At 38.6% G+C, this 26,315-nt stretch overlaps 1 protein-coding gene across 1 annotated transcript in view; it reads right to left on the bottom strand.

The window, feature by feature from the left end:
* Kpc2 (Kip1 ubiquitination-promoting complex subunit 2) overlaps nucleotides 1-26,095 on the bottom strand; it is a 48,720-nt gene extending 22,625 nt beyond the window's left edge. Inside the window, exons 1-5 of the mRNA XM_070083520.1 lie at nucleotides 25,705-26,095; nucleotides 24,207-24,468; nucleotides 23,173-23,333; nucleotides 15,598-15,809; nucleotides 4,931-5,150 (exon numbers count right to left, since the gene is read on the bottom strand). Coding sequence (XP_069939621.1) covers nucleotides 4,931-5,150; nucleotides 15,598-15,809; nucleotides 23,173-23,333; nucleotides 24,207-24,468; nucleotides 25,705-25,833 — 984 coding nt within the window. The 5' untranslated portion in view covers nucleotides 25,834-26,095. The remainder of the gene's footprint in view (nucleotides 1-4,930; nucleotides 5,151-15,597; nucleotides 15,810-23,172; nucleotides 23,334-24,206; nucleotides 24,469-25,704) is intronic.
* Nucleotides 26,096-26,315: the final 220 nt, after the last annotated feature.

Below are 26,315 nucleotides of genomic sequence, written 5' to 3'. Positions count from 1 at the left end.
CTTTAGAATTCCATTTGTTCTATCGATTGAGTACAAGAAGCTGCCCATTTACCGATTTCAACTATCCAATAAAGTGGTCAGAAATTGGCAATTTGGCCAATTTCATGCAAATTAAAAAATATGCCAATTTCAAAATAGGGTCCAGAATGAGCAATACTGACATTTCTGGCTCTAAAATAACATTTTCTTTGTTCATTAGTCACATCTCCAGGCCCCTCTGATGTTACTTTTGCTTTCTATTTTGAATTTTTATTCAAACAAAAATTAGAAGATTTACTGTTATGCAGACTACTGGAATATTGCAATACTTGTATAAATAATATCAACCCAATCATGACTGCATATCAGAATAACTAGTTGGACATTTATTGGACAATGACATCTGTTTACTCTTGAACATCAGCAAAAGTCAAACATTTCCCCTACTTTGAGCTCCATTTCAAGGTCCTTTTCATAGTAAAACCCATCAAAATCACCTCTATTTCTATAATATGTTTTCCATTCTATCGAATGTGACTACAAAAATGAGAATATAACCATAAAAACTATATGAAAATACACCTCAAAGTCGGCGTTTTAATCCAAAAACACAGTCGGAGTTTTTTTTTCTCATTATGCATTGTGTGCTGCAGGATTTTCTTTTATATTGTGCACACTGATCACACAGACCCATTCTCTCACATGTGGGCCTACCAGCTTTCTCCTGTTTGATTTGAAGCCACTAGAATTTTTGAGTATATATACGTCAAACACAATGGCTCGTACGACGTATATTTTTTTTTTTTAACAAGTCGGCCGTCTCCCACCAAGGCAGGGTGACCCAAAAAGAAAGAAAATCCCCAAAAAGAAAATACTTTCATCACCATTCAACACTTTCACCTCACTCACACATAATCACTGTAAGACATATATATATGACCGAAACAGTCAAAGGGTTAAAGGTAATCTAATTGAATATACATATAGAGTACATATTTTACTGCCATGGAAATACAGGCATCAAGCTCTTAATTCAATTATACAGTAAGCACAAAAAATGCATTAAACCTATACGAGTCGTGCACCTATTACTGAACACTGCTGAGCAGCCTTCTCATTTAGTGTCTTGATCCACTGAGGGTATTGGTGCTGTCTTTTTAAATAATGAAAGTTGCACGTGATGTTTCATATCAATAAGCATCGTATTCCTAAATTCAACCCATACAGAAATATCTGCAGGCTGGATATCAAAGCTGCCTGTCCTCTCTCTTTTTTTTTTTTTTTCTCCAACAAATTGGCCATCTCCCACCAAGGCAGGGTGACCCAAAAAGAAAGAAAAAATCCCCAAAAAGAAAATACTTTCATCACTGAACACTTTCACATCCCCTACCCACTCTAAAGCCTCCTTGTCCTCTTATCCTACCATTTTCAAATCAACCTTTCAACCCCTCACTTCTGGCTAACGTTCAGAAGGATAACTGAACACCCATTGAACCAGGGTCTAATGGTCTTTCTTCATCTTAAAGATTTAAAAATTTTAAAGATTTATTTATTACTCTGCAGTGATTACAATTCTAATTTGTTAAGTACAAAGAAAGCCACTATCATGCCGGGGCATTTCGGGCAGACTAAACCTTATCTTTATTTACATATGTAGCTTGCTTATCAATCACCAGCATGTACATACAGGTAGAAATACTATCTTGAGAAGACAAACAAAAGTAATAAGTACAAAATTGCTGTAGCAGTGTCAATACAAAATTTGTGCGTTTTCTCCTTGGCACTTTTAATAAAGCTTAGGCAGTATGGGTAGTAGGGTGTAAGATGAACCCCCAAAATCCATCTTTAAATTCAGCAATTAGAGAAACCCCAAGTTTTCCAGAAGTAAAGAAGACCTGGAAAATCAATCAAGAGAAGAAAAAATTAACCCTTTGAGGGTTTTCGTCGTACTAGTACGTCTTACGCGTAGGGGTTTTTGACGTACTAGTACGCATAAATTCTAGCGGCCTCAAATCTCGCGCGAAAAGGCTGGTAGGCCTAGGTGTGAGAGAATGGGTCTGCGTGGTCGGTGTGCGCGGTAGAAAAAAAATCTGGGACCCAGTGGTGCATTGTGGGAATGCCCTCTTAGTAAACAATGTCCACCATGCCTCGCGGTAAGAAGCTCCTCACTCCTCGGCGAATTGGGACACTTTTGTTCCCCAGTGACAGTTCTAATAGTGATGGAAGTGCCAGTGAAGATGAGTTTCGTGGTTTTAGTGAGGTTTTGACCGAAACTAATGACCATAATATCGGTAATAGTGAAGAAAACCCAGACGACCCTCAGCCTTCCACCTCTGGTGCTGGGCCCTCGTGTTCACGTTCAGTTGTTCCAGAACCCAAGAGGAAACTTCTATTTTCCCAAATCCCAGACTCAGATGAGAGCATGGGTGATGATAGTGATAGTGAATATGAACTACAAGCTCTTCAAACTAGTTCCAGTAGTGATAGTGAAGTGCAATATTCCCCAGTGAAGCGTCAGTATATACGACGATATATGCGCTCTGGAAGTGTGCCATATGCTATTCCAAGGGGAAGGAGTGTATCTCGGAGTACATCCTGTGGCTGTACAACAGGAACAGACAGTGAAAATGACGAAGATACTGTTGCAATTGGGATGGAAAATGTGCGTGGTGGTAGTGGTGCCGGCGGTGAGGCACCAGCAGTGGGCGATGCTGCCACCCACGCTGCCACCCACGCCGCTGCCTCAGCTGATCTAGAACAAAGGCCACCATCCCCCACTCCCCCACCACACCAGCCTCCACAACCACAACCTCCACAACCACAACCTCCACAACCACAACCACCTGTCATTGTCCAGTACCCACCAGCAGACCGCACCTGGGATTGGCAGGAAGCTGTCAATTTTGTTCCAAATCCCCACCAGTTTGATGGCAGCCAAAGTGGAATACGGCCATCTTGTGCACTTGGGAACAATGCCACTGAACTGGAATGTTTCGAGTTATTCTTTGACGAACCACTGATGAAAAGTATTGTCATGGAAAGCAACACATACTACGAGTACACCATGGCAAACACATTACTTTCACCAAAATCACGTCTACACCAGTGGAAGGAGGCAACTGTGGCTGAGATGTATCTTTTCTTTGCCACAATAATGCTTATGCCACATGTGTATAAGCACAAAGTGAAATCATACTGGTCAACAGACCCCCTGATTGCAACACCAGGTTTCAGTGATATAATGCCAGTGAATCGATTTGTGCTAATGTTACGTATGCTTCACTTCTCAGATAAAACCAGGCCTGACAGAACTGACAGGTTATATAAGATTAGGAATGTGTTTGTGTATCTGAAACAGAAATTCAGTACGCATTTTTATCCCTTCAGGAAGCTTGTAATTGACGAGTCTTTGATTCTGTTCAAAGGAAGACTCTCTTTCAAGCAGTACATACCAAGCAAGAGGAAATGCTTTGGTATAAAGTTGTTTGTGCTTTGTGATTGTTACAGTGGTCTGGTATTGGATATTATTGTGTACACTGGAAGTTATACATTGCAAAATACCAGGAAGTTATTGGGCATCTCAGGTGATGTGGTTCGAACAATGATAGAACCATACCTTGGTAAGGGGCATATATTATATACAGATAACTGGTACACAAGCCCCTCACTCAGTGATTTTTTGCGAGTGAACATGACAGATGTGTGTGGCACAGTGCGTGTAAATCGAAAACATATGCCCAGGTTCGACGCTGGCACTTGTAGAGGTGAGGTGCAGGCGTTTGCTGCCAATGACATCATGGCATTTCGGTGGCATGACAAACGAGATGTCACACTGTTGTCATCAATTCACCCTAATGAAATGGCAGACAGTGGCAGGCAGCATAGAGAGAGAAATGAACCCATTCTAAAACCTGCAGCTGTGATTGATTACACCTTCAACATGCGTTCAGTGGACAAATGTGACATGCAGATTGGGTTTGCTGATTGTGTTCGCAAGAGTTATAAGTGGTACATCAAACTGTTTTTCCATCTTCTGGACATTTCCATGCTCAATGCTTATAATATGTATAAGATGAGCACCAGAAACAAACCACAGTACGGCGAATTCTGTTTGTCTGTCATCAGACAAATAGTATTCAAGTACCAAGGAACAGCACCTGCAATTGACCGCCCACCAAATTATCAACAACTACCTGCTCGTCTGAAGCATGGTGATAACTTCCTGGTAAAACTGCCTGCTACTGCTTTGAAGAAAAAGGCTCAGAAGAGGTGTTACGTCTGTTCACATACAAAAAAACGCCCACAACAACGCAGAGACACTCGTTTTATGTGTGAGGAGTGCAAAACTCCACTGTGCATGACACCATGTTTCAAAGAGTTCCACAGGCTGCAGAACTTCTAGAAACATTCCCTGTGACTGTATATGTGTATATAAAATATAGAAAAATAGTAATAAACAACATTTCATATTGTTTGTTTGTGTAAATATTTTCTGTAAACAAAATAATGACAACAGTGTTTACGCCCTTATTGTGTAGTATTGAAAAAGAAATAACTTACAAAATACTGATCATGTTGGCCTCAGAGGCCATAAAAGTTACTCAGAAAAAGAAAAATTGAAAAATAATTGAAAATAGTACATAAAAAAGTAAATAGAAAAATACCGGGTGACGGCAGTCGGCGATGTTACCATATGTTGTTCAATTTTGGCAAATTTCACACCTCCATATCTCGGTAAGTATTGACGTTAAAATTTTTTTGTTTAGCCTATAATGTTTAGAAAAAAATACTCTATTTTTTCATAAGAAAAAATAATTTTTTTTTTTTTTTGAAATTTGGCCGACCCTGAGAACGAGTTTCGGAGAGGGCCTGTCGACCCTCAAAGGGTTAAGGATACTTGTGTACAATTCAGCAGTGCTTAATTGTATACAATTAAGTGGAGAACACTAACCTGGAACCACTTCTTTCTGTACTGAAGAAATGTATTAAGAACTTTCTCTGCTGGGTCTTGAGGATGGTCATTAACTACATTGTTGGAGGCCATGAGGTCAGAGGCCATGTTTTCTCTACTTTCAGTGCTGCTTCCACTGTTGACCCCAATTATACTGTCAGTTCCGCCATCTTCCATGTTACCTTGATCTAAAAGCCATTCCATTGCCTCCATGACATTTCTATAATTAAATATTAATATTAAAGAAAACAATGAATGCACATATCTAAAAAAAAAAAAGAAAAAATTATAGATGCAGCTGAAGACTTTTTAATTTTTTTATTTTATTATTCATATCTAAATTCTGAATACATGATTTTAATCATGCGCATTAGAGTGCATCAAGAGCATGTATAGTCCCTTTATATAAAGGGAAAGGGGACAAAAGACTGTAAAAATTATAGAGGAAGAAGTTTACTGAGTATACCAGGAAAAGTGTACGGTAGGGTTATAATTGAAAGAATTAGAGGTAAGACAGAATGTAGGATTGCGGATGAGCAAGGAGGTTTCAGAGTGGGTAGGGGATGTGTAGATCAAGTGTTTACATTGAAGCATATATTTTTTTTTTTTTTTCAACAAGTCGGCCGTCTCCCACCGAGGCAGGGTGACCCAAAAAAGAAAGAAAATCCCCAAAAAGAAAATACTTTCATCATCATTCAACACTTTCACCACACTCGCACATTATCACTGTTTTTGCAGAGGTGCTCAGAATACAACAGTCTAGAAGCATACACATATAAAGATACACAACATATCCCTCCAAACTGCCAATATCCCAAACCCCTCCTTTAAAGTGCAGGCATTGTACTTCCCATTTCCAGGACTCAAGTCCGACTATATGAAAATAACCGGTTTCCCTGAATCCCTTCACTAAATATTACCCTGCTCACACTCCAACAGATCGTCAGGTCCCAAGTACCATTCGTCTCCATTCACTCCTATCTAACACGCTCACGCACGCTTGCTGGAAGTCCAAGCCCCTTACCCACAAGACCTCCTTTACCCCCTCTCTCCAACCCTTTCGAGGACGACCCCTACCCCGCCTTCCTTCCCCTATAGATTTATATGCTTTCCATGTCATTCTACTTTGATCCATTCTCTCTAAATGACCAAACCACCTCAACAACCCCTCTTCTGCCCTCTGACTAATACTTTTATTAACTCCACACCTTCTCCTAATTTCCACACTCCGAATTTTCTGCATAATATTTACACCACACATTGCCCTTAAACAGGACATCTCCACTGCCTCCAACCGTCTCCTCGCTGCTGCATTTACCACCCAAGCTTCACACCCATATAAGAGTGTTGGTACTACTATACTTTCATACATTCCCTTCTTTGCCTCCATAGATAACGTTTTTTGACTCCACATATACCTCAACGCACCACTCACCTTTTTTCCCTCATCAATTCTATGATTAACCTCATCCTTCATAAATCCGTCCGCCGACACGTCAACTCCCAAGTATCTGAAAAACATTCACTTCTTCCATACTCCTCCTCCCCAATTTGATATCCAATTTTTCTTTATCTAAATCATTTGACACCCTCATCACCTTACTCTTTTCTATGTTCACTTTCAACTTTCTACCTTTACACACATTCCCAAACTCATCCACTAACCTTTGCAATTTTTCTTTAGAATCTCCCATAAGCACAGTATCATCAGCAAAAAGTAACTGTGTCAATTCCCATTTTGAATTTGATTCCCCATAATTTAATCCCACCCCTCTCCCAAACACCCTAGCATTTACTTCCTTTACAACCCCATCTATAAATATATTAAACAACCATGGTGACATTACACATCCCTGTCTAAGAAAAATTGCAAAGGTTAGTGGATGAGTTTGGGAATGTGTGTAAAGGTAGAAAGTTGAAAGTGAACATAGAAAAGAGTAAGGTGATGAGGGTATCAAATGATTTAGATAAAGAAAAATTGGATATCAAATTGGGGAGGAGGAGTATGGAAGAAGTGAATGTTTTCAGATACTTGGGAGTTGACGTGTCGGCGGATGGATTTATGAAGGATGAGGTTAATCATAGAATTGATGAGGGAAAAAAGGCGAGTGGTGCGTTGAGGTATATGTGAAGTCAAAAAACATTATCTATGGAGGCAAAGAAGGGAATGTATGAAAGTATAGTAGTACCAACACTCTTATATGGGTGTGAAGCTTGGGTGGTAAATGCAGCAGCGAGGAGACGGTTGGAGGCAGTGGAGATGTCCTGTCTAAGGGCAATGTGTGGTGTAAATATTACGCAGAAAATTCAGTGTGGAAATTAGGAAAAGGTGTGGAGTTAATAAAAGTATTAGTCAGAGGGCAGAAGAGGGGTTGTTGAGGTGGTTTGGTCATTAAGAGAGAATGGATCAAAGTAGAATGACATGGAAAGCATATAAATCTATAGGAGAAGGAAGGCGAGGAAGGGGTCATCCTCGAAAGGGTTGGAGAGAGGGGGTAAAGGAGGTTTTGTGGGCGAGGGGCTTGGACTTCCAGCAAGCGTGCATGAGCGTGTTAGATAGGAGTGAATGGAGACGAATGATACTTGGGACCTGACGATCTGTTGGAGTGTGAGCAGGGTAATATTTAGTGAAGGGATTCAGGGAAACCAGTTATTTTCATATAGTCGGACTTGAGTCCTGGAAATGGGAAGTACAATGCCTGCACTTTAAAGGAGGGGTTTGGGATATTGGCAGTTTGGAGGGATATGTTGTGTATCTTTATACGTATATGCTTCTAAGCTGTTGTATTCTGAGCACCTCTGCAAAAGCAGTGATAATGTGTGAGTGTGGTGAAAGTGTTGAATGATGATGAAAGTATTTTCTTTTTGGGGATTTTCTTTCATTTTTGGGTCACCCTGCCTCGGTGGGAGACGGCCGACTTGTTGAAAAAAAAAAAAAAAAAAAAAATATATATATATATATATATATATATATATATATATATATATATATATATATATATATATATATATATATATATATATATATATATATATATATATATATATATATATATATATATATATATATATATATATATATATATATATATATATATATATATATATATATATATATATATATATATATATATATATATATATATATATATATATATATATATATATATATATATATATATATATATATATATATATATATATATATATATATATATATATATATATATATATATATATATATATATATATATATATATATATATATATATATATATATATATATATATATATATATATAGGGAAAATATGGATTTGTCAGTTAAAAACAGAGTAGGGGAGTTAGTAGATGGGGAGATGGAGGTATTGGGTAGATGGCGAGAATATTTTGAGGAACTTTTAAATGTTAAGGAAGAAACAGAGGCAGTAATTTCATGCACTGGTCAGGGAGGTATACCATCTTTTAGGAGTGAAGAAGAGCAGAATGTAAGTGTGGGGGAGGTACGTGAGGCATTACGTAAAATGAAAGGGGGTAAAGCAGCTGGAACTGATGGGATCATGACAGAAATGTTAAAAGCAGGGGGGGATATAGTGTTGGAGTGGTTGGTACTTTTGTTTAATAAATGTATGAAAGAGGGGAAGGTACCTAGGGATTGGCAGAGAGCATGTATAGTCCCTTTATATAAAGGGAAAGGGGACAAAAGAGACTGTAAAAATTATAGAGGAATAAGCTTACTGAGTATACCAGGAAAAGTGTACGGTAGGGTTATAATTGAAAGAATTAGAGGTAAGACAGAATGTAGGATTGCGGATGAGCAAGGAGGTTTTAGAGTGGGTAGGGGATGTGTAGATCAGGTGTTTACATTGAAGCATATATGTGAACAGTATTTAGATAAAGATAGGGAAGTTTTTATTGCATTTATGGATTTAGAAAAGGCATATGATAGAGTGGATAGAGGAGCAATGTGGCAGATGTTGCAAGTATATGGAATAGGTGGTAAGTTATTAAATGCTGTAAAGAGTTTTTATGAGGATAGTGAGGCTCAGGTTAGGGTGTGTAGAAGAGAGGGAGACTACTTCCCGGTAAAAGTAGGTCTTAGACAGGGATGTGTAATGTCACCATGGTTGTTTAATATATTTATAGATGGGGTTGTAAAGGAAGTAAATGCTAGGGTGTTTGGGAGAGGGGTGGGATTAAATTATGGGGAATCAAATTCAAAATGGGAATTGACACAGTTACTTTTTGCTGATGATACTGTGCTTATGGGAGATTCTAAAGAAAAATTGCAAAGGTTAGTGGATGAGTTTGGGAATGTGTGTAAAGGTAGAAAGTTGAAAGTGAACATAGAAAAGAGTAAGGTGATGAGGGTGTCAAATGATTTAGATAAAGAAAAATTGGATATCAAATTGGGGAGGAGGAGTATGGAAGAAGTGAATGTTTTCAGATACTTGGGAGTTGACGTGTCGGCGGATGGATTTATGAAGGATGAGGTTAATCATAGAATTGATGAGGGAAAAAAGGTGAGTGGTGCGTTGAGGTATATGTGGAGTCAAAAAACGTTATCTATGGAGGCAAAGAAGGGAATGTATGAAAGTATAGTAGTACCAACACTCTTATATGGGTGTGAAGCTTGGGTGGTAAATGCAGCAGCGAGGAGACGGTTGGAGGCAGCGGAGATGTCCTGTTTAAGGGCAATGTGTGGTGTAAATATTATGCAGAAAATTCGGAGTGTGGAAATTAGGAGAAGGTGTGGAGTTAATAAAAGTATTAGTCAGAGGGCAGAAGAGGGGTTGTTGAGGTGGTTTGGTCATTTAGAGAGAATGGATCACAGTAGAATGACATGGAAAGCATATAAATCTATAGGGGAAGGAAGGCGGGGTAGGGGTCGTCCTCGAAAGGGTTGGAGAGAGGGGGTAAAGGAGGTTTTGTGGGTAAGGGGCTTGGACTTCCAGCAAGCGTGCGTGAGCGTGTTAGATAGGAGTGAATGGAGACGAATGGTACTTGGGACCTGACGATCTGTTGGAGTGTGAGCAGGGTAATATTTAGTGAAGGGATTCAGGGAAACCGGTTATTTTCATATAGTCGGACTTGAGTCCTGGAAATGGGAAGTACAATGCCTGCACTTTAAAGGAGGGGTTTGGGATATTGGCAGTTTGGAGGGATATGTTGTGTATCTTTATATGTTTATGCTTCTAGACTGTTGTATTCTGAGCACCTCTGCAAAAACAGTGATAATGTGCGAGTGTGGTGAAAGTGTTGAATGATGATGAAAGTATTTTCTTTTTGGGGATTTTCTTTCTTTTTTGGGTCACCCTGCCTCGGTGGGAGACGGCCGACTTGTTGAAAAAAAAAAAAAAAAATATATATAAATATATGTATATATATATATCTATATATATAATTATATATATTATATATATATATATATATATATATATATATATATATATATATATATATATATATATATATATATATATATATATATATATATATATATATATATATATATATATATATATATATATATATATATATATATATATATATATATATATATATATATATATATATATATATATATATATATATATATATATATATATATATATATATATATATATATATATATATATATATATATATATATATATATATATATATATATATATATATATATATATATATATATATTTTAACAAGTCGGCCGTCTCCCACTGAGGCAGGGTTATACCAGGAGGTATAAGATCTTTTAGGAGCAAAGAAGAGTTAGATGTGACTGGGGGGAAGATGCACGAGGCATTGCGTATAATGAAAGGGGGTAAAGCAGCTGGAACCGATGGGATCATGACAGGAATGCTAAAAGCAGGTGGGGATTCAATTTTGGAGTGGTTGGTACTTGTGTTCAATAAATGTATGAAAGAGGGGAAGGTACCTAGGAACTGGCAGTGTGTGTGCCTAACTCCTTTATATAAAGGGAAGAGGGACAAAAAGAGTAAAAATTATAGTGGAATAAGCTTACTGAGTCCTAGGTAGTAGGTTGGTAGACAGCAACCGCCCAGGGAGGTACAGTGGACCCCCGCATACCGATGGCATCACATAACGATTAATCCGCATACCGCTTGCTTTAATCGCAAAAATTTTGCCTCGCATACCGCTTAAAAACCCGCTCACCGATTTTCGTCCGAGACGCGTCCAATGTGCGGCCTGAGCCATGCTCACATGTTCCGCCGGTGGCATTGTTTACCAGCCAGCCTCCGCGGTAACATCCAAGCATACAATCAGAACATTTCGTATTATTACAGTGTTTTCGGTGCTTTTTCTGGAAAATAAGTGACCATGGGCCCCAAGAAAGCTTGTAGTGCCAACCCTACAGCAATAAGGGTGAGAAGTACTATAGAGATGAAGAAAAAGATCATTGATAAGTATGAAAGTGGAGTGCATGTCTCCGAGCTGGCCAGGTTGTATAATAAACCCCAATCAACCATCGCTACTATTGGTGGTACAGCTGCTGCTGCTGCTGCACTGTCAGCTGCTGCTGCTGCTGTAGCATCGTCTGCTGCTGCTGTAACATCGTCTGTTGCTGCTGTAGCATCATCTGTTGCTGCTGTACCACCATCAGCTGCTGCTGCTGCTGTAACATCGTCTGCTGCTGCTGTAGCATCGTCTGTTGCTGCTGTAGCATCGTCTGCTGCTGCTGTAGCATCGTCTGTTGCTGCTGTACCACCGTCAGCTGCTGCTGCTGCTGTAGCATTGTCTGCTGCTGCTGCTGCTGTAGCATCGTCTGCTGCTGCTGTAGCATCGTCTGTTGCTGCTGTACCACCGTCAGCTGCTGCTGCTGCTGTAGCATCGTCTGCTGCTGCTGTAGCATCGTCTGCTGCTGCTGTAGCATCGTCTGCTGCTGCTGTAGCATCGTCTGCTGCTGCTGTAGCATCGTCTGCTGCTGCTGTAGCATCGTCTGCTGCTGCTGTAGCATCGTCTGTTGCTGCTGTAGCATCGTCTGTTGCTGCTGTAGCATCGTCTGTTGCTGCTGTAGCACTGTCAGCTGCTGCTGCTGTAGCATCATCTGCTGCTGCTGTAGCACCGTTGTTGGTGTGGCTTATTGAGAATATACCAAGAAACAATTAACCCCAGAGGATTTTCCACCCAGGATAACCCAAAAAAGTCAGTGTCATCGAAGACTGTCTAACTTATTTCCATTGGGGTCCTTAATCTTGTCTCCCAGGATGCAACCCACACCAGTCGACTAACACCCAGGTGAACAGGGAAAATGCCTGGAACTAGTGCTCATATTGGTGAATTTAAAGCCAGCAAAGGTTGGTTTGAGAGATTTAAGAATCGTAGTGGCATACACAGTGTGATAAGGCCTGTTCTGGAAGAAAATGCCAAACAGGACCTACAGTACTCAGGAGGAAAAGGCACTCCCAGGACACAGTGTCTCATCAGTCATTGCTGCATCTTCAATAAAGGTAAGTGTCATTTATTCTTCATTTAGTAGAGTAGTACATGCACAATATATATTGTGCATGTACTACTCTACTATTGTGCATGTATCCTTCTCTTCGTGTGTAGGAAAATGTATATTTCATGTGGTAAAATTTTTTTTTTCATACTTTTGGGTGTCTTGCACGGATTAATTTGATTTCCATTATTTCTTATGGGGAAAATTCATTCGCATACCGATCATTTCGCATAACAATGAGCTCTCGTGAACGGATTAATATCGTTATGCGGGGGTCCACTGTACTACCGTCCTGCCAAGTGAGTGTAAAACGAAAGCCTGTAATTGTTTTACATGATGGTAGGATTGCTGTTGTCCTTTTTTCTGTCTCATGAACATGCAAAATTTCAGGTACGTCTTGCTACTTCTATTTACACTCAGGTCACACTACACATACATGTACAAGCGTATATATACATACCCCTCTGGGTTTTCTTCTATTTTCTTTCTAGTTCTTGATCTTGTTTATTTCCTCTTATCTCCATGGGGAAGTGGAACAGAATTCTTCCTCCGCAGGCCATGCGTGTTGTAAGAGGCGACTAAAATGCCGGGACCAAGGGGCTAGTAACCCCTTCTCCTGTATATATTACTAAATTTGAAAGGAGAAACTTTGGTTTTTTCTTTTGGGCCACCCCGCCTCGGTGGGATACGGCCGGTGTGTTGAAAGAAAGAAGCTTACTAAGTATACCAGGTAAAGTGTATGGTAGGGCTATTAGTGAAAGAATTAGAAGACAGAGAGCAGGATCGCAGATGAACAAGGTAGCTTTACAATCGATAGGGAATGTGTAGACCATGTGTTTACATTGAAGCATTTAAGTGAACAATATTTAGATAAAGGCAGGGACGATTTCTTTGCTTTTATAGATTTAGAAAAGGCACATGAAAGGATGGATAGGGGAGCAATGTGGCAGATGTTGCAAGTGTATGGAATAGGTATTAAGTTCGTCAATCCTGTAATGAGTTTTTATGAGGATAGTGAAGCTCAGGTTATGGTGTACAGGAGAGAGGGAGATTACTTTCCAGTAAAATTTATGGACAGGGATGCATAATGTCACCATGGTTGTTTAACCTATTTACAGATGGGGTTGTAAAAGAAGTAAATGCTAGGGTGTTTGGGAGAGGGGTGAGATTAAGTTATGCGGAATCAAATACAAAATGGGAGCTCATTTTATGCTGATGATACTGTGTTTCTGAGACATTCTGAAAAGTTACAAAGGTTAGTGGATGAGTTTGGGAGGGTGTGTAAAGGAAGGAAGTTGAAAGTGAACATAAATAAGAGTGAGGTGATGAGGGTATCAAATGAGTTAGGTAAAGAAAAATTGGATATCAGACTGGAGGGAGGGAGTATGGAAGAAATGAATGTGTTCAGATATTTGAGAGTAGACTTGTCAGCAGATGGGTTTATGAAGGATGAGGTAAACCAAAGAACTGATGAACGTAAAAAGGTGGGTGGTGCATTGAGGTATCTGTGGAGGCAAAGAATGGAATGTATGCAAGTATAGTGGTAACAACACTTTTATATGGGTGTAAAGCATGGGTTGTGAATGTTGCAGCGAGGAGGAGGCTGTAGGCAGTGGAGATGTCGTGTCTAAGGGCAATGCGTAGCATAAATATTATGCAGTGGGGTGTTGAGGTGGTTTGGTCATTTAGAGAGGATGGAGCAAGCAGGATGACTTGGAGGGTGGATAAATCTGTAGTGGAGGGAAGGAGGAGTAGGGGTCGTTCTAGGAAAGGATGGAAGAAGAGGGTAAAAGAGGTTTTGTGTGCAAGGGGTTTGGATATACAGCAAGCATGTAGGAGTGTGTTAGATAGGAGTAAGTGGAGACGAATGGCTTTTGGGAGTTGACGAGCTGTTGGAGTGTGAGCAGGGTAATATTTTGTGAAGGGATTCGAGGAAATCAGTTAGCCAGACTTGAGTCCTGGAGGTGGAAAGTACAATGCCTGCACTCTAGAGGGGTTTGGGGTATTTTCTGATTAGAGTGACATCTAAACTGTCACATCTGTGCACCTCTGCAAAGACAGTGATAATGTGAATGATGGTGAAAGCTTTTCTTTTTTTAGGTCATCCTGCCTCAGTGGGAGATGGCCAGCATGTTAAAAAAAAAAAAAAAGTTACAAAACATCTAAGGAAGCAGCAAACATTTCCGTACAGGTAATTTTTATTTTTACCACATTGGCTGTCTCCCACCAAGCGAAGTATGACCCCCAAAAAGAAAAAAACATTAACCATCATTCATTTAATAGCTATCTTGACCCTAAAACTGTAACAGTCCCACCCCTCTTATCAGAGAGCAGGTAGTGTACTTCTTACCTCCAGGACTAAAGTCTGGTTAATGGGGTTTTCCCTGAATCCCTTCATAATTGTTACAATGTCATTACCTGCACTAAATTCAAAAAAGCTTTCTGATCTGAAAGATTTTAGGTTGACTTTCACCTTAGGATCAGATATATTTCCAAATTCGAGAGTAACCAATTATGACAAAATCAATTTCTGAACTACTCGTCACTACTCTATCAACTTCATTTATGCCATCACTAATTATACAATGTCAAGTCTTACAACCACTGCCTTTTTTTTTTTTTAGTATTTTCCCCATTCCTCACTGTAATTTTAATGTAACTATCAATGCTCTTCTCACAACACTATGTCATCAATATAATACTGAAACATGAAACATACTGTACATACAAACACTATTCCTAGCACCTCTCACAACACCCAAACAACCTACTGCAGGCTTTTTTGTACAAATGAGCTTCAGCTCTACAATTTTAGGTAAATTTTAACAAAATATCCCTTTTATGTGTAAGGAAAACTATATCTACATATAGAAAGAGTTGACTGCATTGCTATAGTCATTTACATTTTGGCAATTCAGCAGTGGACTGCAAGATTTATTTATTTATTTATTTAGTAATTTTAGCATACATACAGAGGTACAAAAAAAATACAGGTAAGATCAGTGCTCATCTGAAAGTGTTCAAAACTGGGTTGTGGGGGATGACGATTCCTGAGTCATTAACATATACTATAGCAGCTAGAAAGTGAGTGATAGTTATGTTCTTTCCTTTGGGTCAAGTTGTTTTGAAAAGAAATAGCAGTAGAGTAATGAAAAAAAAAAAAAATTTTGCCTTCAGAAAATTACTTACAACTGACATTCCTACCTCTTCACTTGCAAGGCTTTAGTAGCCTTGGCTTCAGGAAACCCCATTTCAGTGAGCTGCCGGAGAGCAGTGCGGTCAACACGAGGGCGGTGACGTCGTTCTAGTTTGTCAAGGATCTGGTTGAATACTTCATCAGATTCTGGGTCAGCACTAATAAGGCGGACTGAGGCCTCTATCATTGTAACCAAGATTCGTCGAAACTCTGTTTGGAACTACAGTAATAAATGACATTAATTATTTCAAAATGATATTCCATAAATAACTGTTAATACAACTAAATAATGATTAAAGATTTGGACAATTTGTCCCAGCAGCTGAGTTAAAACCTGGCACTCTTCTCCATCCTTATAACACTCCTCCCAAGCGTATTCTTAATTTATCCCATCTCCAATGCTTGCCAAAGGGTTTTCTCCTGTACAAAGTTAAGCTAATGCATTTTTTGTATAAACTATTGTTCACTTAATTTTTACGTGTGTATGGTGACCTATATGCATAATTGACAGTGCCAAGATTGAGACTGGTTATCATTTAAAAGTTATCAATTTAATTAAAATGTTTTTAGCAAAATCTTTTATCTTAAACATTAAATGTTAATTGCCAAATATGAATCTTCTTTCAACAAACTGGCCATATCCCACTATGTATAGTGCCAAAACAAAAGCATTCACATTGCTAAACTCACAACTAGTATTTAGTCACTTAGCCATAATACCAACTTATCTCATAATTCTGTAACATTTTAAACCTAAGATTTAATATAAGTCTGCCCGAAATGCCTAGCTATGCTAGGCGTTCTAGTGGTACACTCTGTAATTATTATTTTACTACATGTAAACCACACAATAACCAAATTCTGTAAACTCAGCATTGTAATACTTATAGAGAATAAAGTTTGAATTGAATTGAATTGAAGGCAGGGCAACTCAAAAAGAAAAACATAAATTTCTCTTTTTAACTTTAGTAATGTATACAGGAGAAGGGGTTACTAGCCCCTTGCTCCCGGCATTTTAGTCGCCTCTTATGACACATATGGCTTACAGAGGAAGAATTCTGTTCCACTTCCTCATGGAGATAAGAGGAAATAAACAAGAACTAGTAAGAAAATAGAAGAAAACCCAGAGGGGTGTGTATACATATACTTGTACATCCATGTGTAGTGTGGCCTAAGTACAAGTAGAAGTAGCAAGACATACCTGAAATCTTGTATGCTTATGAGACAAAAAAAGACACCAGCAATCCCAACATCATGTAAAACAATTACAGGCTTCCATTTTACACTCACTTGGCAGGGCAGTAGTACCTTCCTAGGCAGTTGCTGTCTACCAACTGGTTAAAAATTCACCACATAAGGTTTGGCTACCACTCACTTTCACTGAGCTTACTTTTAAAAATACAGTACTGTACAGTAAATGCAAGTTATTAAATAATTTTATTTCAGAGCATAATAACATACAAAAACTGTTTGTAAAAAATGTTTATTCAGATGCATGGATGAAAGGGTAGAGAGAGAATGTAAGGGGAATGTGAAGTCCAAATTTTTGCTTTTTTGAAAAATGCAAAACTTTTTATCTAAATAGGGAATACAGTACCTATTTTTTAAATGTATGCACACTAAAAATTCAAGAATGCAGCTGCATAAGTGTATAGAGTACGTAGTGGTATCCATCAATGGTTTTTAACTAGTCCCATGTATCACAACACACGTCTGCCACTCTACAGGCAGTTAATAGGAAGAACTCACAGAATCCAGTTTTAATGATACTGTACAGTATTTGGCTATGATGAACACCCAAGTAGCATGGTTATTCTTTTAGTGTAATATAAACTCTATAGTGGTGGTATTCTTATTATTCTAAAAAGTTTCATAATTCATTTGCATCAAACTTTGAATTTGTAACATTTTCTAATTTTTTTTTTATCTTTACTATGTACTGTACTTGTGCTCTCAAAGAAATCCAGTTAGTTATACAGTGGAACCTTGACTTACGAGTGTCCCAACGTACAAGTTTTTGAGATATGAGCCGTCGCTCGGTCGATTTTTTGCTCTGAGTTATGAGCCAACATCCAAGTTACAAGCCAGCTCCCCCTGCTTCCCCCTCAACCCAACACCTGCACACTTCGCTTGTTTATCTATGATTGCATGCTTTAATTCCATGGAAATCATCCTCTTTTTCTTCCCAGCACTGTCCTTTACACTTCTTTCTTAGAACCCATGCTTAGTAAAATGAAATTTGGCCAAATGACAAAAAAAATGTAAGCAAAGCATGAGAGAAATACTCCAACACCGCGGTAAACAATGCACTGAGTTGGTGGCGTTCTGAAGCTCTCATTATTAATATTATTAGTATTAGTAGTTTTTTTATACTTCATGTGCTGTTGGAGTGTGAGCAAAGTAGCATTTATGAAGGGATTCAGGGAAACCGGCAGGCTGGACTTGAGTCCTGGAGATGGGAAGTACAGTGCCTGCACTCTGAAGGAGGGGTGTTAATGTTGCAGTTTAAAAACTGTACTGTAAAGCACCCTTCTGGCAAGACAGTGATGGAGTGAATGATGGTGAAAGTTTTTCTTTTTCGGGCCGCCCTGCCTTGGTGGGAATCGGCCAGTGTGTTAATAAAAAAAAAAATAGTAGTAGTAGTAGTAGTATTATTACATTTTTTTTTTTAACAAGTCGGCCATCTCCCACCGAGGCAGGGTGACCCAAAAAGAAAGAAAATCCCCAAAAAGAAAAAAATACTTTCATCATCATTCAACACTTTCACCTCACTTACACATAATCACTGTTTTTGCAGAGGTGCTCAGAATACAACAGTTTAGAAGGATATACATATAAAGATACACAACATATCCCTCCAAACTGCCAATATCCCAAACCACTCCTTTAAAATGCAGGCATTGTACTTCCCATTTCCAGGACTCAAGTCCGGCTATATAAAAATAACCGGTTTCCCTGAATCTCTTCACTAAATATTACCCTGCTCACACTCCAACAGCTCGTCAGGTCCCAAATACCATTTGTCTCCATTCACTCCTATCTAACAGGCTCACGTACGCTTGCTGGAAGTCCAAGCCCCTCGCCCACAAAACCTCCTTTACCCCCTCCCTCCAACCTTTTCGAGGACAACCCCTACCCTGCCTTCCTTCCTCTACAGATTTATGTGCTCTCCATGTCATTCTACTTTGATCCATTCTCTCTAAATGACCAAACCACCTCAACAACCCCTCTTCAGCCCTCTGACTAATACTTTTATTAATTCCACACCTTCTCCTAATTTTCACACTCCAAATTTTCTGCATAATATTTACACCACACATTGCCCTTAGACAGGACATCTCCACTGCCTCCAACCATCTCCTCGCTGCAGCATTTACAACCAAAGCTTCACACCCATATAAGAGTGTTGGTACTACTATACTTTCATACATTCCCTTCTTTGCCTCCATAGATAATGTTCTTTGTCTCCATATATACCTCAATGCACCACTCACCTTTTTTCCTTCATCAATTCTATGATTAACCTCATCCTTCACAAATCCATCCGCTGACACATCAACTCCTAAATATCTGCAACCAGTCACTTCTTCCATACTCCTCCTCCCCAATCTGATATCCAATTTTTCTTTATCCAAATCATTTGATAACCCTCATCACCTTTCTCTTTTCTATGTTCACTTTCAACTTTCTATCTTTACACACACTCCCAGACTCGTCCACTAGCCTTTGCAATTTTTCTTTAGAATCACCCATAAGCACAGTATCATCAGTATCAAAAACTCTTTACAGCATTTAATAACTTACCACGTATTTCATATATTTGTAACATCTGCCACATTGCTCCCCTATCCACTCTATCATATGCTTTTTCTAAATCCATAAATGAGATGCAACCTTCCCTACCTTTATCTAAATACTGTTCACATATATGAGGTGATTTGGTCATTTAGAGAGAATGGATCCAAGTAGAATGACATGGAGAGCGTATAAATCTGTAGGGGAAGGAAGGCGGGGTAGGGATTGTAATCGAAAGGGTTGAAGGGAGGGGGTAAAGGAGGTTTTGTGGGCGAGAGGCTTGGACTTCCAGCAAGCGTGTGCGAGCGTGTTAGATAGGAGTGAATGCAGACGAATGGTATTTGGGACCTGACGAGCTGTTGGAGTGTGAGCAGGATAATATTTAGCAAGGGATTCAGGGGAAACCAGTTATTTTATATAGCCGGACTTGAGTCCTGGAAATGGGAGTACAATGCGTGCACTTTAAAGGAGGGATTTGGGATATTGGCAGTTTGGAGGGATATGTTGCATATCTTTATACGTACACCTACCATCCAACATCCGACCTGTTCGACATACAACCATTCGACTTACGACCATGTTTTCTATGCCAATTTCTGGGAAATAAACAACTCTTCGTGTTTTACACAGTGTTTATCCTAAACCTTACAGTATAAAATACAGTACTAACAGCATAAAAAGTAAAGTAAAAATTGAAATACCAAAATAAAACAATAAAATAAAGTCATTACAAAAATGTGATGATGATATTCAGTAGTAAGGTTTGACTTACGTCCATTTTGACTTACGACTGGTTTGTTGGAACCAAACTCGGTCATAAGTCGGATGGTACCTATATATACTTCCAAACTGTTGTATTCTGAGCACCTCTGCATAAACAGTACTAAATTGTTATCTGTTTTACAATAATTTTTGTACCATTGAATATATCATTGCTTAGTTAATCTTAAGTTAATTTTAAGCCTACCCATAATGCTCTGCATACAAGGGGCTTTGGCATGCTGCACTTTAAAAATTGTATTCCTTGTACTTGTCTGTATCATGTTCAAATTAATAAATAAATAAATAAATAAATAAACAAACAAACAGACAGTGATTATATGTGAGAGAGGTGAAAGTGTTGATTGATGAAAGTATTTTCTTTATGGGGATTTTCTTTCTTTTTGGGTCACCCTGCCTTGGTGGGAGATGGCCGACTTATTAAAAAAAAAAAATATTCCTATTGGTAAAAAAAAAAAATATATATGAAAAGATGGGGTGGTAGGGGAAGTGGAATATTCAAACGGCTTCAGGAAGAAATCCAAATATTCTTCCTTGAAACCTTTTTATCCACTTCTCCGAGGCTATGGGTCCCACAATTTACACCAATGGACCCCATCCTATACATGTATATACATGCTTCAATCCTAGGTAGTAGGTTGGTAGACAGCAACCGCCCAGGGAGGTACCACTGCCCTGCCAAGTGATTGTAAAACAAAAGCCTGTAATTGTTTTACATGATGGTAGGATTGCTGGTGTCTTTTTTCTGTCTCATAAACATGCAAGATTTCAGGTACGTCTTGCTACTTCTACTTACACTTAGGTCACACTACACATACATGTACAAGCATATATATACACACCCCTCTGGGTTTTCTGCTATTTTCTTTCTAGTTCTTGTTCTTGTTTATTTCCTCTTATCTCCATGGGGAAGTGGAACAGAATTCTTCCTCCGTAAGCCATGAGTGTTGTAAGAGGCAACTAAAATGCCAGGAGCAAGGGGATAGTAACCCCTTCTCCTGTATAAATTACTAAATTTGAAAAGAGAAACTTTTGTTTTTCTTTCTGGGCCACCCTGCCTCGGTGGGATACGGCTGGTTTGTTGAAAGAAAGAAGAATATTCTTCAATGTAAACACTTGATCTAGGCTCTGATCCACCAGGAGGCCTGGTCACAGACCGGGCCGCGGGGGCATTGACCCCCGGAACTCTCTCCAGATAAACTCCAGGTAAACATATCCCCTACCCACTCTGAAACCTCCTTGCTCATCTGCAATCCTACACTCTGTCTTACCTCTAATTCTTTCAATAATAACCCTACTGTACACTTTTCCTGGTATACTCAGTAAACTAATTCCTCTATAAATTATACAATCTCTTTTGTCCCCCTTCCTTTTATATAAAGGAACTATACATGCTCTCTGCCAATCCCTAGGTACCTTCCCCTCTTTCATACATTTATTAAACAAAAATACCAACCACTCTAACACTACATCCCCCCCTGGTTTTAACATTTCTGTCATGATCCCGTCAGTTCCAGCTGCTTTACCCCCTTTCATTCTACATAATGCCTCACGCACCTCCCCCACACTCACATCCTGCTCTTCCTCACTCCTAAAAGATGGTATACCTCCCTGGCCAATGCACAAACTTACTGCCTCCCTTTCTTCATTAACATTTAAAAGTTCCTCAACATATTCCTGCCATTTACCCAATACCTCCATCTCCCCATCTACTAACTCCCCTACTCTGTTTTTAACTGACAAATCCATTCGTTCCCTAGGCTTTCTTAACTTGTTTAACTCACTCCAAATTTTTTTCTTATTTTCATTAAAATTTCTTGACAGTGCCTCTCCCACTATCATCTGCTATCCTTTTGCACTCTCTCACCACTCTCTTCACCTTTCTTTTACTCTCCATATACTCTGCTCTTCTTATAACACTTCTGCTTTGTAAAAACCTCTCATAAGCTACCTTCTTCTCTTTTATCACACCCTTTACTTCATCATTCCACCAATCACTCCTCTTTCCTCCTGCCCCCACCCTCCTATAACCACAAACTTCTGCCCCACATTCTAATACTGCATTTTTAAAACTACTCTAACCCTCTTCAACCCCCCCACTACCCATCTTTGCACTAGCCCACCTTTCTGCCAACAGTCGCTTTTATCTCACCCGAATTTCCTCCTCCCTTAGTTTATACACTTTCACATCCCTCTTACTTGTTGTTGCCACCTTCCTCTTTTCCCATCTACCTCTTACTCTAACTGTAGCTACAACTAAAAAATGATCTGATATGTCAGTTGCCCCTCTATAAACATGTACATCCTGGAGCCTACCCATCAACCTTTTATCTACCAATACATGATTTAACAAACTAATTTCATTATGTGCTATATCATACCTTGTATATTTATTTATCCTCTTTTTCATAAAATATGTATTACCTATTACCGAACCTCTTTCTACACATAGCTCAATTAAAGGCTCCCCATTTTCATTTAACCCTGGCACCTCAAATTTACCTACTAGCATTGAAATCCCCAACCACAAGTACTCTCACACTTGGTTCAAAATTCCCCACGCATTCACTTAACTTTTCCCAAAATCTGTCTCTCTCTCCTCGACACTTCTCTCTTCTCCAGGTGAATATACGCTTACTATAACTATATTACTGGTTATTTATGCTTTTTGTTTTTGGATTGTCAATAAACTTGAATAATATTTTTTTTATGTAGGAGTTCCCCAAGACATGAAAATTATTTCAAGGGTAAAAAGATTGAGAAATACTGGTCTGTTCACTTGGCAACCTGGTAACAAATATTAAAGGCCAATTACATGCTAATCGGATAGTGACTAATTCACGGGTTAGGCTAGGATAGATTTGGTTAAAAAATACATATTTAACCACAAATAAATAAACTGAAAATTAATGAATGTGAGATATTTAGCAATGCAGTTTAATATCAATTTACATTCAGGCACCCATATGTTAGTTAAATAGCTTCAGTTTTAAGAAATAAGAACTAACATCAACTGTATGATGCGCAGCATCTGGGTCACGATTGTCATTCCGTTTTGAAATATGCATAGTGGCAGTTGCAATTTCTTCTTTAGTTGGTGCAGCCATCTCTTCTGCAGTTAGTTCTTGTTGTGGTGGTGGGTCTCGCTTTTCCACCAGCAGCAGCTCATCTGTTGAGAACTGTCAGTTTACAATCATATCTTTTATTGTTTAACAAGATGAATGAAATACTGTACTATAATATATGAATACAAAATAGCAGTAGCACAAAAATAAAATGATGAGACTTACAGTGATACTGCACAGTAATATTTGTTAACCATTTATGTTTACCACAGTAGGTATACATTGTATTACAAAACTTGACTGAAAATGGTTCTCCATGTCTTAAACAGAAATTAACTGAAGGAAAGCTTCAGAAATACCAGTCAGGAATTGCCTTAACTTTAAAAGGTCCCATAATGGAGGTAATATCACTGGGATCTATTACTGGTGTTAAACTAGTTAAAGAAAACCATTTATATTCCTATTGGTGGTATGTAGAGCCAAAACACAAAAAAAAAATAGATCAGGAGTGGCTCCAGAATTTTTACATAGCAGCTTAGGGGTAGCAATCTGGTGGGAAGGCAGAGTTAGACTGCATTATTATTATTTGTATTTTTACTGTCATTTTTATTTGGAGGCTCCGAGGGGCCAATGGAGATTATAGCACTTCATCCCCTTTCCCTTGGTGCCACCACTGGTATATATCATCTCAAAACACTTTTGGGTCATTACTAAAACTGACTAAGTTAGTTTTAAACCATACCACGGGTGGGGATAGAACCCGCGATCAGAGTCTCAAAACTCTAGACCGTCGCGTTAGCAGGTTCTATCCCCGCCCGTGGTATGGTTTGTTTGCAATCGTGTCATTACGATTTCCTGAGTCAAGTTAAGTTAGTTTTCTGAAAGGCCACAACAGCATGAGACAGTTTGGCAGCTAGCCACAGTGCAAAGCAGCAAAAATGACAAAAAAATATATGGTAAAATATGCTAGAACTCACCACTATCAATCAGCTGCTCCAGGTGGATGGAATTAGTTTCAGCAAGTGGTCTAGCCTCACGCACTAGAACCAAGCGATAAGTGCGATTTCCAACAGATGTCTTCGAACCATCTATTGTAGATCTGTCCTCTCCTAAACTGCCACCCACAGCTTCCTGAGGACTAAAGAAGTGACAAACAGCCAGCTTCTTCACTCTTTCCACAGTCATATTTGTGGGAATATCCAAGGAATATTCACGTCCTTCACTGTTCAGTACAACCAGCTGTTAAAGACAATAAATTGATTGATGTTGTTTGTGTTTAGCCTATCACAACAAACAAATCAAACAAAATTTAGATGTACAGTACTAGTGATAAATAATGACCTAACCAAGAACAACTCAAAAACTATTAATGTAATATATAGGCTTTTTTTTCATTGTTGTCCTCATGTTTTGACTTGCATAGTATACCTCACATATGTATATCATATTAATGTACAGTATATGCTATAAATAATACTTCAACATAACATCAGATTCAAAATACAATTTATTTTTAAGCCAAGTCATGAACTGTTGTACAGGATCATAGGCAGTCATCATAACATGTCATTTTTTGTAGTTTTGGGTTATACTGATATGTAGTTCAGTGGTAGTGCATTTGGCTTACAATGAAAGAATCTGGGTTCAATTCCTGGCAAGGCAAGACATATAGACAAGTCTCTCTACATCTGCTGCCCTGTTCACCTAGCAGTAAATAGGTACATGGGAGTTTGTTAAGTGTTGTGGGCTATACGAAGGTGAAAGAGGGCCAAGTGAGCCCAATATAAATAAGCTACAATACTTGGCTTCCTTGGATTATCCTGAGTCTAGTGCCCTCTGGAGTTAATAATCTAAGTCCTGTTTTCTTCATCGATATGAATAATCATACTCATAGGAAGGTCCTAAACCTATAGGGTCATATAGTACCTGGGTAATGGGAGGTAATCAAGGTTTATCCAAGAAAGTGGAAGGCAGTTCCAATTCCTTGGATTAAAAACCCTTCATCTAGGCAGAACCTTGAAGGCAATACGAGTTATGACAAAAATTAATATAAATTTATATGAAAACGTGATATTAAGTCTGATATACCATACATACTTATATTAAATAACATGAAAACATACAATAATGTAATTAAATACTTTTGTGAAATTGTTGATATCCTAGGTTAAGTCATCATATAAGGTTATTCTTGTAAACAAAACATGCGGTTATATTCAGTATGTTAAGCCATCACTTGTATGTAGTGTAATAACTTTATATATGGCATACATTTATATAATATTAACTTAAATCAATGGTTCTGGGCGAAAATGTGCAAGTAATGAGTATGTTCCTTTTTTTCCCAGAGCACTCTGATATTAAAATTCCATGTTAATTAAGCGTCAGATAAATTAACTGTAGTACATTAGAAGTTTATTTCACACGAAGTGAAACAATATTAGGAGGGGGGGGGATAAAGGAGATGGGTGTTACCTTGAGGCTGGGATTGAGACAAGGAACAGGCTCTGCAACAAACATGTCTGGAGTAATGTTGCGACGTAGCACACCGATGTAGCGCGAGTTAAAGCTCACTCTTGCTCTTCTCTTCAGCCAGCTAAGCATGAATCCTGACCACTAACAACCATCACGGATATTGTCTCCGTGTTGCCTGCTGCTGCTGCTGCAACAATTTGCACCGTTCAACTGCTACACCCTCACAAGATTTCCTTATAGATTATATAAGACTTCCACTCTTGACTCGAGCCACCATCTACAACGCATCTGAATTTTTCATTTTCTATGGCGTATCTTCTTTATTATCTAAACCTGCAGCCAAATTCTGAGAATATTCGCTTCCGTTCTAGTATGTAATGTTAGCAATCGGTCTAATGCCAGGAAAAGTTCCTAAAAGAAAACGTTTTTGTCCGTATTTGTAGCGCACACTGGTGTAGGTAGTCATGGTGCAACAGTTTCCTTAATAATAATATCTTTATTTACTACAAGTACATGTACAAGGTATACAGACCATAGCTGATATCAATGATATATTACTATATAGAAAGTCCCTTGTTATGCAGAGCATTTTGGGCAAATTAGGTCAGTTT

Source organism: Cherax quadricarinatus, chromosome 10 (genome assembly GCF_038502225.1).
Source record: "Cherax quadricarinatus isolate ZL_2023a chromosome 10, ASM3850222v1, whole genome shotgun sequence".
Lineage (NCBI taxonomy): Eukaryota > Metazoa > Arthropoda > Malacostraca > Decapoda > Parastacidae > Cherax > Cherax quadricarinatus.
This window is presented reverse-complemented; position numbering and strand designations above follow the sequence as displayed.